The sequence below is a fragment of the Sus scrofa genome, chromosome 7 (assembly GCF_000003025.6).
Source record: "Sus scrofa isolate TJ Tabasco breed Duroc chromosome 7, Sscrofa11.1, whole genome shotgun sequence".
Classification (NCBI taxonomy): domain Eukaryota; kingdom Metazoa; phylum Chordata; class Mammalia; order Artiodactyla; family Suidae; genus Sus; species Sus scrofa.
In genome coordinates, this window is record NC_010449.5 from 68,178,290 (window position 1) to 68,193,026 (window position 14,737).

The window sequence follows — 14,737 nt, forward strand, 5'->3', positions numbered from 1 at the left end:
CGGCCCTAGAAAAGGTAAAAAGACCAAAAAAAAAAAAAAAAAAAAAAATGTACATGAGAAAACTACTGTCTTTGTATCTCTGGAATAAGGCAAACCTTAAGGCGCAGTGGTTAATGAATCCGACTAGGAACCATGAGGTTGCGGGTTCGGTCCCTGCCCTTGCTCAGTGGGTTAACGATCCGGCGTTGCCGTGAGCTGTGGTGTAGGTTGCAGACGCGGCTCGGATCCCGCGTTGCTGTGGCTCTGGCGTAGGCCGGTGGCTACAGCTCCGATTCAACCCCTGGCCTGGGAACCTCCATATGCTGCGGGAGCGGCCCAAGAAATAGCAACAACAACAAAAGACAAAAAAGACAAAAAAAAAAAAGAGAGAGAAAGAGAATACCATCCCCATCCCTGGACATTAACATTCATGAAAATAAAGAGCAATGATTGGTCACTATTAATCTTGTTTTCCAATTTTCTAGAATTGAATTTCCCTTAGAGTTACGTATTAGAACATAGTTAATTTTTACATTGTGTTTGTATGTTTGATATGGGTTTTCTTGTTCAGAATGTTAAAGGATTGAATGCTTTGTTCAGATAAGTCATAGGTACATTTTACATATTATCTAGCTATGCTGACTATCCTGAAACTTTGCTGTCTGACCAAAATAAAATACACATCATAAATGAAATCTCATTTGAAAGACTGTGTACTTCATTTTGTCTTGACGAACAAAAAAGGGTACTATAGGGAGTTCCCATCATGGCTCAGAGGTTAACGAACCTGACTGTCATCCATGAGGACGCAGGTTCCATCCTTGGCCACGCTCAATGTATTAAGGATCCAGCGTTGCTGTGAGCTCTGGTATAGGTCACAGACGTGGCTCAGATCCCACGTTGCTATGGCCCTGGCGTAGGTTGGTGGCTACAGCTCTGATTGTGCCCCTAGCGTGGGAACCTCCATATGCCACAGGTGTGGCCCTAAAAAGAGAAAAGACCAAAAAAAAAAAAAAAAGTACTATATTTATATAGCTAAGTTGCAATATGAATGAGGGAAGAATAAAAAGAAATATTAATAAATTCTGCACGTATTTTGTCAATAAGAAAACATTAATATAGAATTAAAATTGTTTCATTTTGAAGATAAAACTCCTTTCTCTTTTAGGCTTACGTGGTATTTGTTTCAACACTTGGAGGAGCATGGCTAGAAAAAAATTTTGCTGCCTTTCTTTCTCATATCTTAAGCCTGGTATCCCAGTCACACCCTAAGGCCACCCAAACTCAGATTGACGCTGTCTGCAGTCGCCGTTGTGTTTCATTTATCCTTCGAGCTACTGTAGGAGGCCTTCTTGGAGAAAAGGCTCAAATTGCCGCTGCCAAGATATATGCCAGGCTATCTGGAAGTTAAAGAAAGTTGTGGGTATGGATTTACTAAGACAGTTTGTTTTAACAGTGCTAAAAAATTGTCCCCTTGGAAAAGCCGGACTGGTATATTACTATATTAATACAAAAAACACTCTTATAATGCAGGTCCATTGTTTCAGAGAAAAGCAGTCTATATACAGATGAGACATAAATTATGTAACTTGGTAATAACCATTAAATATTGGTACAGATCTTAAAGGCTGGTGGCTAATAGTTCCTCAGAATTCATAATCTTCCTACAGAAGTTAAAATAAATTATCTTTGGAACAATTAGTTCATCTCAGTTCTTGTTCTAAGTCCACCTTGTTTGAGTATAGATAAAATTGGAATTTCCATGAGTTCTCCCTTTCAATGCTGCTTGCTAAAAGTATAGTAAGAGATCTAGGATCAGGTTGCTTGAACTAAATTGGTTGAATTCTCTATGGATGCAAGTGCCTTTTTTTTTTTTTTTTTTTAATTTTTCTATTTTTTTTCTCTTTTTAGGGCTACTCCCATGGCATATGGAAGTTCCCAGGCTAAGAATTGGAACCGTAGTTGCCAGCCTATGCCACAGCCACAGCGATGTGGGAATGAAGCTGCTTCTGCAACCTACACCATAGCACACGGCAATGCTGGATCCTTAACCCACTGAGCAAGGCCAGGGATCAGATCTTCATCCTCCTTAATCCTAGTTGGGTTTGTTAACTGCTGAGCCACAAAGGGAACTCCTAGCAAGTCCCCATTTTAGTATTTTGGTTACTGCCTCAAAGGTTTCATGTATATCACTTGGAAGTATTAATTTTTACCTTTATACATTTCTGTTAATACCTATCCCTTATATTTTATTAAGACAATGATACCTTGTTAATTTTATACTTCTATCAGATGCTGTAATGAGTGACAGTAATTTGGAAACCCGGCTTGGCTCCACAGACATAGCAGCCAGCCAGCATATGCTGGTATGTGCTTTACAAGAACTTGGAAATCTCATATACAGTCTCGGCACCACAGCTGCACCTTTGTTACAGGATTCAAGTGCAGGTATCTGTTGTTTGTGGCTAGTGTGAATAATTTGTTTTTACTTTTACTTTAGACAACTTTTCTCCAAGGAAGGAAGCTCCGTTATATAGCTCAGTTATTATAGATTCCACTAAGGATGTATTAGAGGTGTTTTATAAAATATATATAATCATGATTATTTAAAATATGTATATATTTGATGTTTTTGCTTTTGTAACTAAAGTTTGTGCTCTAAGTCTCTCTCTGCCCATCACCTCCTTTTTGGGGATTTTAAGATAAGTGGAAAAACAGGAGTTCCCGTCGTGGTGCAGTGGTTAACGAATCCGACTAGGAACCATGAGGTTGCGGGTTCGGTCCCTGCCCTTGCTCAGTGGGTTAACGATCCGGCGTTGCCGTGAGCTGTGGTGTAGGTTGCAGACGAGGCTCGGATCCCGCGTTGCTGTGCTCTGGCGTAGGCCGGTGGCTACAGCTCCGATTCAACCCCTAGCCTGGGAACCTCCATATGCCGTGGGAGCGGCCCAAGAAATAGCAACAACAACAACAACAAAAAAAAGACAAAAGACAAAAAAAAAAAAAAAAAAAAAGTGGAAAAACAGACAAAAAGCCAAACTCTTGTCTCTCATTTGCAGTGAAAGTATTAGTTTCTGTATGGTACACATAATTTACTTCCTCTAAGGTCTTTTCAGGCAGTCTCTTCTTGCTTTGAAAGATATTTAATCATTTGGAGAGATAATTCATATACCATAAAGTTCACCCTTTTAAAGTAAACCATTCAGGGGTTTTGATATATTCAGAGTTGTGCAAACACCACCACTATCTAATTCTGGAATGTTTTCATCACCCCACAAAGATGTCCTACACCCCTTCGCAGTCATTTCCCATTTGCCCTCTTCCAAGCCCTGATAATCATTAATCTGTTTTCTGTCCCTGTGGATTTGCCTGTTTTGGGTGAGATTTAATATAAATGGAATCATACAGCATGTGGCCTTTTATGACAGGCTTATTTAATTCCTTTTAAAAATCATTTTTAGTGGCTTTTGTCCTTTGACTGTGATAGACTATTCATGCTGACTGAAGCTTACATTAGATTTGGTTTGTAAGGTATTTAACCGAGGACATGTTATTTAAGTAGCAGTGGATATGAACTCTTACATATTTTGATGAAAGTATATACTGAATTATAGCAAATGTAGACTTTTTTCTTACTGGTAGTGGCACTCCACTGTCTTCAGAGTGGTTTAGTAGCCCACTGGATACCCAGTGAAGCCTTGATTTTGTTCAACATTTGGTTTTCAAATAAGAGCAATATGGTAGATAGAGAGGGTAACTAATAGTAAATAAATGCGCCAGAAAGGATTTAGAAGAAGAGGATGGAGTAAGATGTGATGTTTCTTCTCCTGATGTTTTTGTTATTTATGAATAATTTTTAATTTCAAATTAATGATTTCAAGATAAAGTAAGCAGAACATGACTTAGAAAATAAAATTTTTCCTTTGTGTACTGACTTAAGGCAGTTTACATGATACATATAGATATAGATATATAGATATATGTATTTGTTTTTTTAGGGCCACACCCACAGCATATGGAGGTTCCCAGGCTAGGGGTACAGTTGGAGCTGTAGCCGCCACCCTATGCCAGAGCCACAGCAATGCAGAATCTGAGCCATGTCTGTGACCTACACCACAGCTCACAGCAAGGCCAGATCCTTAACCCACTGAGCATGCCCAGGAATCGAACCCACGTCCTCTTGGATGCTGGTTGGGTTTGTTAACTGCTGATCCAGGACAGGAACTCCTACATGAGCTATATTAATAGAAATAATTCTTGGGTACAAAAGATTATAATTATGTGTCACTTAATTTTTTTATCTTGATTTGGCTATTGATAAAGGTGATATATTTCATATCCATGTAGCTACTTACTTTTTCAACTATTTGATGGCTGAGTTTTATTTGAGTAGCTGAGTCATTGTTTGTTTATTCTGTCCTTCCAGGGATCCTTGACAGTGTCGTTTCAGTTACTCTTCATCCTAGCGTTTCTGTTCGACTAGCAGCCGCATGGTGTCTCCACTGCATTGCTGTGGCACTACCTTCCTACCTGACACCTCTCTTAGACCGTTGCCTTGAAAAGCTTACTATTCTTAGGTCTTCACCTGAAGCAGTTACTGGTTTTAGTTTTGCTGTGGCAGCTCTGCTGGGAGCAGTGAAACATTGTCCTTTGGGAATTCCTCATGGAAAGGGCAAGGTAATGATTTCATTCTTTACATATGAGAGTGACAGTTCAAGTTTTTCCCAAAAACACCTATCTTCCTATGTAGTACCCAGTGAGAACTAGGCAGAACAAATTTCTGACCTATCAGCTATACTACTACTTAAGTGTTAAATATCATCACATAATTATTGTGAAAAATGAAGAGATGGTTAAAAATGTCATATCCACACTTAAACAGTTGCTTTCTGTGCTCTTTGTTAGAAATACCTCCAGTTAGTAATAGATTTTTGTTCTTGAAGGCTTTTTTTCTCCATTTATTCAGCTCTGCCATAAAAGTGCATTTTAAGATTGCATTGTAAAGGACAACTAGAGCTTCAAAGGAAATCTTTAAATTTCATTAAGAAATTTTATAGTTAGTGATATTCTTGGTAATATTATTTTGGACTTAGTTATATATACCTAGTAAGGTGATATAGATAAATTAATGTTCTTAAGAACCAAAATTTTCCCTATAAACAAGAGCTACAACTGTAGAATCAAGAAAATGGAGAAAGGAGTTCTTACTGTGGTACAGCAGGATCAGCAGTGTCTGTAGTGCCAGGATGTAGGTTTGATCCCTGGCCCAGCACATTGGGTTAAAGGATCTGGCATGGGTTCCACTGAGGCTTGGATCCGAACCCTGGCTTGGGAACTCCGTGTGCTGCAGGGCAGCCAAAAGAGAAAAAAAAAAAAAAAAGAGTAAAAACCCTATATTATTAAATTTAAGTAGAAACTATCAGTATGAACTTGTAATTTTATTTCACTTTGTCCAGACATGCAAGGAAAACTCATGCCCACATTTTGGCTCTAAATATCATTTCCAGCCAAAAGGGATCAGCAGTCCTTGGAAGAAATGCTAGTTTTAGATCTGGGGCAGTAAAGTATAAGCCTGGAATATCTTGTCATGCCAGACAACAAGGAAATTATCAGAGTGTTCATTTTAAAAGGATATAGGAGATAGCTTTAGGCTTTCCCTCTGATCAAAGGTAGGATAATGTGTGCATCCCCCAAAAAAAAAAAAATGACAGTAGTGGATTGAATCAGAATAAATACATAAAACACCATGAGTTCATCATAATGATAATAAATTGCATTGATTCTGAAAAATACGGCTTTTGAATGTAGCACTTTCAAGGAGATAAATGATACAGAACTTAGTAAATAAATAATGTAGATTCAGTGTACAAAGAGTTTTGAAGAGAACTAAAGAAGTTCTGTGTTTTTTCTAATGAAGTATAAAATGCAAAAATAGGCAAAGCATGGTGTGGGAGTTTTGTTTCTTTTTGAATAGGAATTGTAAATTGTCAGAGAATATTGTTTTACAGTGATACCCCTCATAATCATGTACATACAATAATTTTTTAAAAAACAAATTACCATTGTTCCTTTCCTTTTTTATTTTCACTCTGCATCATCAGTAGTAGGTATTACAGTATATCCTCTGCAATTTAGACTTTGCAAAAAAATACACCATTACTTCAAAATTTCTTAAAGTATTTTGAGTATTGCCATTGCCATTGGAATAAGGGGACTGATGGCTTCAAGAGGTGATATTATTCAGTTTGAATTTGTTATTTTAGTTATATTCTAAACTAACCCATCACATCTTGCCAAGCAAAGAGTTGTCATTGCATGTATTTAATTTAATCTAATTTAATGTGCTCAGATCTTATTAATTTAGACAGGATTGGTTTGTTTTGTCCCCACTCTTTTTGAATGCCACCCATTGACTAGAGGCTGTAAGTAGTCCTTAGTGTTGTTTAAAAATATGCTAGCCTTCTCTTTAGAAAAGATGTGCCAAATCATAATATATTTGCTGCTTTTCTAGAAGTGACTGGTTATAGAGATGTTTTTTCAGACATGTTAGATGCCTCTGGCCTTTGTACTCTCTAAGCATGCATTATCCATAAATGTGAAATGTCTTGTTTTTCCTCTCTTGTTTTAGGACACTTATTTCATAGAATTTTAAAATAGAATGTTTTAATTAATCCCAGTCTACTGTGAAACTCCTTTATTGTGAAACTCTTGACTGCTTTTAACTATGGTTCTATGGTATACTGCCTGTGGAAAGGTTATTATCAGCCTCTCGGATATCAAAGTAGTGTGCAGAATTTTAAAGGGGGAGATTCCAGAAATGAAACTTTCTCTGGTAATTGTATATCTAAGAAGACGGTTGCTTAAAACTCAATTTAAATTTTATACACCTAAATTTGAGTAGTTGTATAGTATTGTCACATATGCTCTACAAAGAATTATACAGGTTCTTTGTACAACTTAATATACCAGTATTTATCCTCGAAAACTTTACATTTTTTAGTTTCCTCTATGACATTGTCTTATGATACAGTCTACATGGATGGAGATTTTTTTCAAAAGATTATTATTAGCTGCTGTTATTTGTCTAGTAACCTGTAAACTAATATACTTTTTTTTACCTGTTCTTCTATACGTAAATAGATTATTATGACATTAGCAGAGGATTTGCTGTGTTCTGCTGCTCAGAACAGTCGCCTTTCAGCTCAGCGCACACAAGCTGGATGGTTGTTGATTGCTGCACTGATGACGTTAGGTAATAGTCTTATGGAGAGTTTACATAACTACAAACTAGTATGGGTTTTATGAATATAAATATTCTAGTGTATGATTTGATAAGACCAACTTAATATATACCAGAATTTAAGTATCCACATAAACATATTTCTCCTAGCAGTCACCTTAGAAAGACATGTACTTATTTACTTCATTCCTCAAAACATTTTCAATTCTCCTTATTTGAAATTCTCTTCAAGACCAGCTTATCCCTAAGTGGGATAAGCCAACTTGATCACGTCTGAGACTTCACTCGTAATGACTCTGCTTCTCCAAAAATCGTTCACATCTATCTTCAGAAAAAAAAAATTTCCACAATATAAGGCAAGAGAACATATGATAGCCCATGAATCCAGTTCTTTAATTGTTCTGAGAATTGATGACACTAATAAGGTAGTTACATTGAAGGGGATAGGGCACATTTAAATTATATTTATTAAAAATAAATTATTTTATGATCGTGACTGTTATATTTACATCCTGTAACTTTAAAACACAACTTTATTACTTTATTAAAGCTATACTTTTTTCTTTTTTCTTTTCATTTTTCTGTTTTTTGGGTTTTTTTGCTTTTTAGGGCTGCACTTGCAGCACATGGAAGTTCCTAGACTAGGGATCGAGTCAGAGCTGCAGCTGCTGGCCTACACCACAGCCACCAGCAATACCAGATCTGAACTGTGTCTGCAACCTACACCTCACTTCACAGCAATGCCAGATCCTTAACCTACTGAGAGAGGCCAGGAATCAAACCCGCATCCTCATGGATACCAGTTAGATTCATTACCGCTGAGCCACAATCGGAACTCCTAAAGCTATGCTTTTAAGTCTCTCTTTTTTTATAGTTGTATGATTTATTGCTAAGATACATAGATGGATTTGACCGTAAATCATTTTGCACCTCTGAAGTAATCTGATCTCAAAGGAGCTTAATTAAAATAAGTAATCATAAATAAAGGGTCACTTTAAGAAATGTTTTTAGATAATTAAAAAGATATATCAAACTAGATCAGGGTTCAGCCTATGAGCCAAATCTGGCTTGCTGCCTGTTTTATAGAGCCTGTGAACTAAAAATGGTTTTTATGTTTTTAATGGTTTTTTAAAAAAATTGTGATACATGAAGATTATATGAAAGTCAGTTTTTAATGTGCAGAAATACTTCTTACTAGAGCACAACCACAGTCATTTATTTGTTTACATATAGTCTGTAGCCTTTAGGCACAGCAGTGGCAGAATTGAGTAATTGCAATGGAGACAGTATCACCTTCAAAGCTAAAGGTATTTACTGTCTAGATCTTTATAGAAAGTGTTTGTTGTCCTCTGGCATAAGTCATGAGTTCGCAGTGCAATGGGGATAATGTAGTCAAGCTTTTATTTGCTTCTGGCTAGGTATTTCATGCCTGTGATATTGATATTCATGGTTAATTACAGGGAAAAATAAACTACTAAATAACTGCAATATTTTAATGAACGAAAGCTTTCAGAGGAGGATAATTCCATTGGAAGAAGACAAGAGATCCTTTCTCCTTTATCAAAGAGAGGAGCACATCATATTTTAATGCATATTCATATTTAGCATTCCAAAGAGGATAAAAAAATCAGTGTTTATTTAATTACTATGTTTTCTTGAGCTTTTTAAAAATGCGTTATTCTCTATTATCAGTTTTTAGAATGTGTTATTAGTATCCTGGTAACTTTTAAAGGGAATCAGTGAGACTTTGCTTTTAAATATCGTTTTAAACTCAGAGATTTTTATATATTTATATGTTTCAGTCCATTGCGGTCATTATTTCTTTGCTTCTCAAACTGTCTCATCTTTACTCACTGAGACCCCTTTCTAGTTGATTTTTCTGTCTTTCTAATGTGAACCTAGTCTTTAATAACGTCTTCATTTTTGGCACGACAAGATGTCCCAGCTTTTACATCATATCTCTCTGCCCTAGGCTTGCAACCAGTCATTTCTCCAGGTAGCTCCAATTATATTTTGTGGGAAATTGAATTTAAATTTGCTTTATTAATTTTTGCTTGGCAATCTGAACACCTCTTTTTCATTTTCAATATTTCCTTCAGCCATTTACAATTTTCATCATTTTACTATATTCATCATTCAGAACTAATGTAAACTCTATGAGAACAGATTAAGTTCATTCCTGAAATGTGAGCTCCAACATTTTTAAACCTTTTCTGCTCCACTTCCTAGTTTATTTGATGCCAGACACAACCACCTTTGAGTCACTTGTAGATGTCTGTATGTCTTACCTGTCTGTGGGTTGCTCATAAAGTATGTCTGGGTTTTGTTAGATCCAGTATATGCCTGGTGTGAACAAACTCTTGTTTATGCCCTAACTTCGTAATTACTGCAAACTCATTTTTATTAACTTAGTTTATATATGTTTCTGAAATAAGTTATATTGATACCTCTCTAGGAAAGAAATGCTATACTGTTTCCTGTGGAGTTAGTAAGATATATTAAGGGTACAATGGCAAGTGTTTGTGAACATCTTGTCAGCTATGGGTATTCCCAGTGACTCCATACTTAGTTTTTTGTGTCTGACTAAATTTTGCATTCAGATTTTTCTCTGTTACCACAGCCTATTGTATGTAAGTGCCTGTGTGTGCACACATGTGTGCATGCATTGCCTTACTCCAATTTCCTTATTTTATTCCAGTTCTAGGGTGTTTTTAGTACTACTTGATCAAAAACAGTAGTGAGCAAGGAGAGTTGAATTAGGCCTATTTTGCTGTAGGGATTAACCTAGAGCCTCTTCCTATAAAGCAAGGCATGAGAAAAATGAAGAAGTTATTTTTTTTTTTTTTATGTACGTAAGTGCATGCATTAAAAAAATTGGCTTGCGGTTGCCCTTTTATTTTGCCAGTATGCTCACCTTTTTGTATGCAAATAAAGTGATTTTTGAATGGTAATTGTATAATGTCAGATAGGTAAGTGCTTTTCAAGGAGGGAGCATTATATATAAACTCATATAAGCCTCAGAAACTGTCCAGGGAGGTAAATACTATTTTCCCCCATTTATAAATGAGGAAATAGAGGCACAAAAAGGTTAAATAGTGTTTCCCAGTTCACATGGCTACTAAGTGGATGGAGCCAAGATGTTAACCTAGGAGGTCTCCTTTCAGAGCCCAGTATAGTTTTGTGCGGTGCTTCCATGCTGCTCAAGAAAAGCATGCAGTCAGCACAAAATGGGGATATATGAAGTAGGGAGTACTCACAGGAGAATTTTAAGAAAACCTGAGGATTTTACAGAAGTTACTTGGGGAAAAAAGCTGTTTTGATACATCTTAGTTCTTTTTTCTTAACTGATAATGCTATGTTCTGTGAAATACAAACAGTTGGCTCTCTATATCCATGGCTTGAGAATCAACAGGTACGGCAGACAAATTATACTATGCCACTTGATATAAGGGACCAAAGCATCCTTGGGTTTTGATATCTGCAGGAGTCCTAGAATCAATCCCCCATGATACCAAGGGACAACTATAAAAAACTCATTGTATATTACTTTTTTTTCTTTTTGCTTTTTAGGGCCTCATCTGTGGCATATGGAGGTTCCCAGGCTAGGGGTCTAATCAAAGCTGCATCTGCCAGCCTACACCAAAGCCACAGCAACGCAGGATCCTTAACCCACTGAGAAAGGCTGAGGATCGAACCTACAACCTCATGGTTCCTAGTGGGATTCGCTTGCACTGCGCCATGACGGGAACTCCTATATTACCTTTTCTTATTGGGTTTAATTATTTAGTTCACCAATGTTGTTCCTCTGAAATTTTAAAAAAATACATGTGTATATATATCTATATCTATAGGTATACATGTAGATATATATATTCCATTCAGATCTGAATTTTGGCCTGGAACAAGTCGGAATTACTCTCAGGATACAATGTTGTTTGTTACCAATACAGTAGTACCTTGTATTTATGGGGTACATTAGTTTTTCAGGCTACTTTAAAGTGTATCTCATCATTTGGATCTGATAAAACCCTTGGAGACAAGCAGTACAGGTGGTTCTGGCTTCATGTTATGGTTCAAAGAAATTGAAGCTCACAGAGGTCCCGAGAATAGTGGAAGAACTGACACTAGAGCCCATAGTTTTCCTGTTAGTTCCTTGTTTTTCCTCTTTGTACTGCCGTGCCTTTAGATAGTCATTCATCCAATAGTACATTCTTTGGAACCGGAAGGGACAAAGTAATCCAGCAATAGTGGATTAAAATATGTTTGAAGAGGGAAGGGTTTTTAAAGAGTAACCACTTTAGGTTCTTTTACAAGTGACAGTTGAATAAATTACAGGTCCTGCATTTGTCAGTCATCATCTTGCTCGAGTTCTGCTGTTGTGGAAGTGTGTCTTTCCCGTGTCTCCTAAAGACCTGGAGACAGAAAAGAGCCGAGGAGATTCATTTACATGGCAGGTAACCTTGGAAGGACGAGCTGGTGCTCTCTCTGGTAGGTTGAGTTTAGTCTTTTGTCTCCCTTTCCATTGGCTGTTCTGCCCTTTAACTGTACACATATTTTAGATTTTATTTAAGTTTGAGGAGGAAAATCTGCTTCTGGTGATTTTTGTTACTAAACATAATTGATTAGATGATGATTATAACAGAAGTATGATGTAATAAACTAAACTGAGGAGTACTTGTCCTTAGGTTGCATGTTTAATTATGTGCAATACAGTTGAGAAATGTCAAGATCGCTTTGTGTTAAGGAGGCATTCATTGCTCTTTTTAGAAATACTAGGGCTGACTTTAGTTAGCATTGGTTAAACATGGTTTCCATTAATTTTTTATGTATGAAAGTTGTGCCCTTCTGTAACACATAGACCATTAAAAATAGTATCCACCATGGAAATTTGAACTAAGGAAGTATGGGATCCCTGATAAGACATGGAAGCATTGAAGCATTGATTTTGGTTGTTTATTCATGGCATTTTCACTCTTAAAAAAGAATAACAAATTTAAAAGTAAAAATGAAATGATTAAAGAAGCAAAACCAAAATCCATGCTTCCTTGAAACTAAGTCTAACTTTAAAATATAGTCTAACTTTATTCTACATATGAAATAACTTATAAAAATGTTTGGAGTTCCTGCTCTGGCACAATGGGATTGGCAGCATCTTGGGAGTGCTGGGTCACAGGTTTGACATCCAGCCTGTCACAGTGGGTTAAGGATCCAGCAGTGCCACAGGTGCAGCTTAGATCGTGAATGCAGCTTGGATCTGATGCCTGGCCTAGGAGGGCCAAAATGAAAAAAAAAAAAAGAAACAAAAAAACAAAAAACTTTTGTAGGGGGTAAGTTTTGGAGTTCTCTTATGGCTCAGTGGATTAAGGATCCAGTGGTGTTACTTCAGCAGCTCGGGTCACTGCTATGGCACAGGTTTCATCCCTGGCCTAAGAACTTCCACATGCCGTGGGCGTGGCAAAACAAAAGAAAAAACTTCTTTGGTTCCAGTAACACCTATAGACCCTAACATGCTGACTCAAAAATCAGCCTGGTTCCTCAGAACTAATGTAAAACTGGCAAACTTGAACGTCCAAGCTTCTACTTCTGAGCTCAAGGGCCAACTAAAACCCCAGGAAAGCAGCATTTGTTAACTTCGTTGTTGGTCTCTTAATAGTTCTAGGAAGTTTTGTTTTTGTTTTGTGGCTGTACCTGCGGCATATGAAAGTTCCCAGGCCAGCGACTGAATCTGAGCCGCAGCTGCAACATACGCCACAGCTGTGGCAAGGCTGGAACCTTAACCCACTGTGTTTGGTGGGGAATCAAACTTGTGCCGCTGCAGCTGCCTGAGCAACTACAATCAGATTTTTTTTTTATTTAAATTTTTTTAATTTTCCCACTGTACAGCAAGGGGATCAGGTTATCCTTACATGTATATATTACAATTACATTTTTCCCCCACCCTTTGTTCTGTTGCAACAGGAATATCTAGACAAAGTTCTCAATGCTATTCAGCAGGATCTCCTTGTAAATCTAGTCTAAGTTGTGTCTGATAAGTCCAAGCTCCCGATCCCTCCCACTCCCTCCCCCTCCCATCAGGCAGCCACAAGTTTTTCTCCAAGTCCATGATTTTCTTTTCTGAGGAGATGTACAATCAGATTTTTTAACCCAGTGCACCATAGTGGGAACTTCCTTGTTCTTGGTTTTTTTGTTTATTTTTTTTTTTTTTTTTTTTTTTTTGATTGGAGGTAAAAACACTAGCTTCCTTTTTATACTAGAATTTCAAGATTTTTGTTTGTTTTATCACATTTCTTTATTCCTCTAATAGAAACGAAAATGCTATACCATAATTGAATGCTTTTTTTCATGGTTCATGACATTCTGCCAAGTAAAATATGTTCTATTTTTCAGCTGTCAAGAGCTTTGTTTCCCACTGTGGTGATCTCCTTACTGAGGAAGTAATTCAGCATCTTCTTCCACCACTTCCTTGCGCTGTGGATTTGTTAACTCAGTAAGGATCTGCTATTTAGATTTGATAAAGATTTTTAATAGCAGTCAGTTACTTTCTGATTAATATCTTATTAAGTACATTAATAAGGCCAAGTTTCTGTGGTTGGTGAATGATTTTTTCATTTGCAGAGGAAGGCAAACATTTAGTTACATGATTCTTTTTTTTTTTTTAGGCTAGGATCTTGAAAGAAAAATACATATTAAGAGGGAAGGAAAGTTATTTGGTCAATAATGTATCTTCCATATAGTCAGATTTAACCAAGAAATTAAATATTAAGCCTGTTAACCTTTTCAGGTACGCATTTTATTGGTTTTAGTGCTCTTCTATGTTCATTAAGAACCAGCTGCTTGTGAACAATTTCAGTTTTTTGTTATGTTTTTCATATGTTTGACATATATCTATATATATGATACATATATATCATATATATATGATAAAACTGTTTTTTAAATCCAGTGTATGTCATGGTCACTTATAATTTCCCAAATAAAATGTATAGTTTAGAGAAAGTGTTTTAAAAAAATTTAATGATGTAACATTTTAAATATGCAGAAAAATATAATTAAGATTATGGCTTCTAAAGGACGTTCTGTAGGAGTTCCATCATGGCTCTGTGGTAGTGAACCTGACTAGTATCCATGACAATGCAGGTTCGATCCCTGGCCCTGCTCAGTGGTTAAGGAGCTGGTGTTGCTGTGAGCTGTGGTGTAAGTTGAAGGCGCAGCTTGGACCTGGGGTTGCTGTAGCTGTCGCATAGGCAGCTCCAGTTGGACCCCTAGCCTGGAAACTTCCATATGCTGCAGGTGTAGCCCTAAAAAGGAAAAAAGAAAAGCATAATAATAAGTGAAAACCTGTTAATTCAGCACAACTAGCTCAGAGGTTAATGAAGGTTTGCTATAAAGGGCCAGAGAGTAAATGTTTTAGGCTTTTTGGCCCAGTCTTTGTTGCACCTACTCAACTTTGTTGCTTAAAATCAGTCATAGCAAATTTGTAAATGAATGAATACAGCTATGTTCCAATAAAACCTCATTTAT

General features: G+C 36.8%; 1 protein-coding gene across 1 annotated transcript in view; it reads left to right on the plus strand.

The window, feature by feature from the left end:
• HEATR5A (HEAT repeat containing 5A) overlaps positions 1-14,737 on the plus strand; it is a 115,491-nt gene that overhangs the window by 34,693 nt on the left and 66,061 nt on the right. Inside the window, 7 exon segments of the mRNA XM_021099894.1 lie at positions 1,148-1,355; positions 1,358-1,402; positions 2,272-2,427; positions 4,403-4,653; positions 7,117-7,228; positions 11,552-11,704; positions 13,604-13,703. Coding sequence (XP_020955553.1) covers positions 1,148-1,355; positions 1,358-1,402; positions 2,272-2,427; positions 4,403-4,653; positions 7,117-7,228; positions 11,552-11,704; positions 13,604-13,703 — 1,025 coding nt within the window.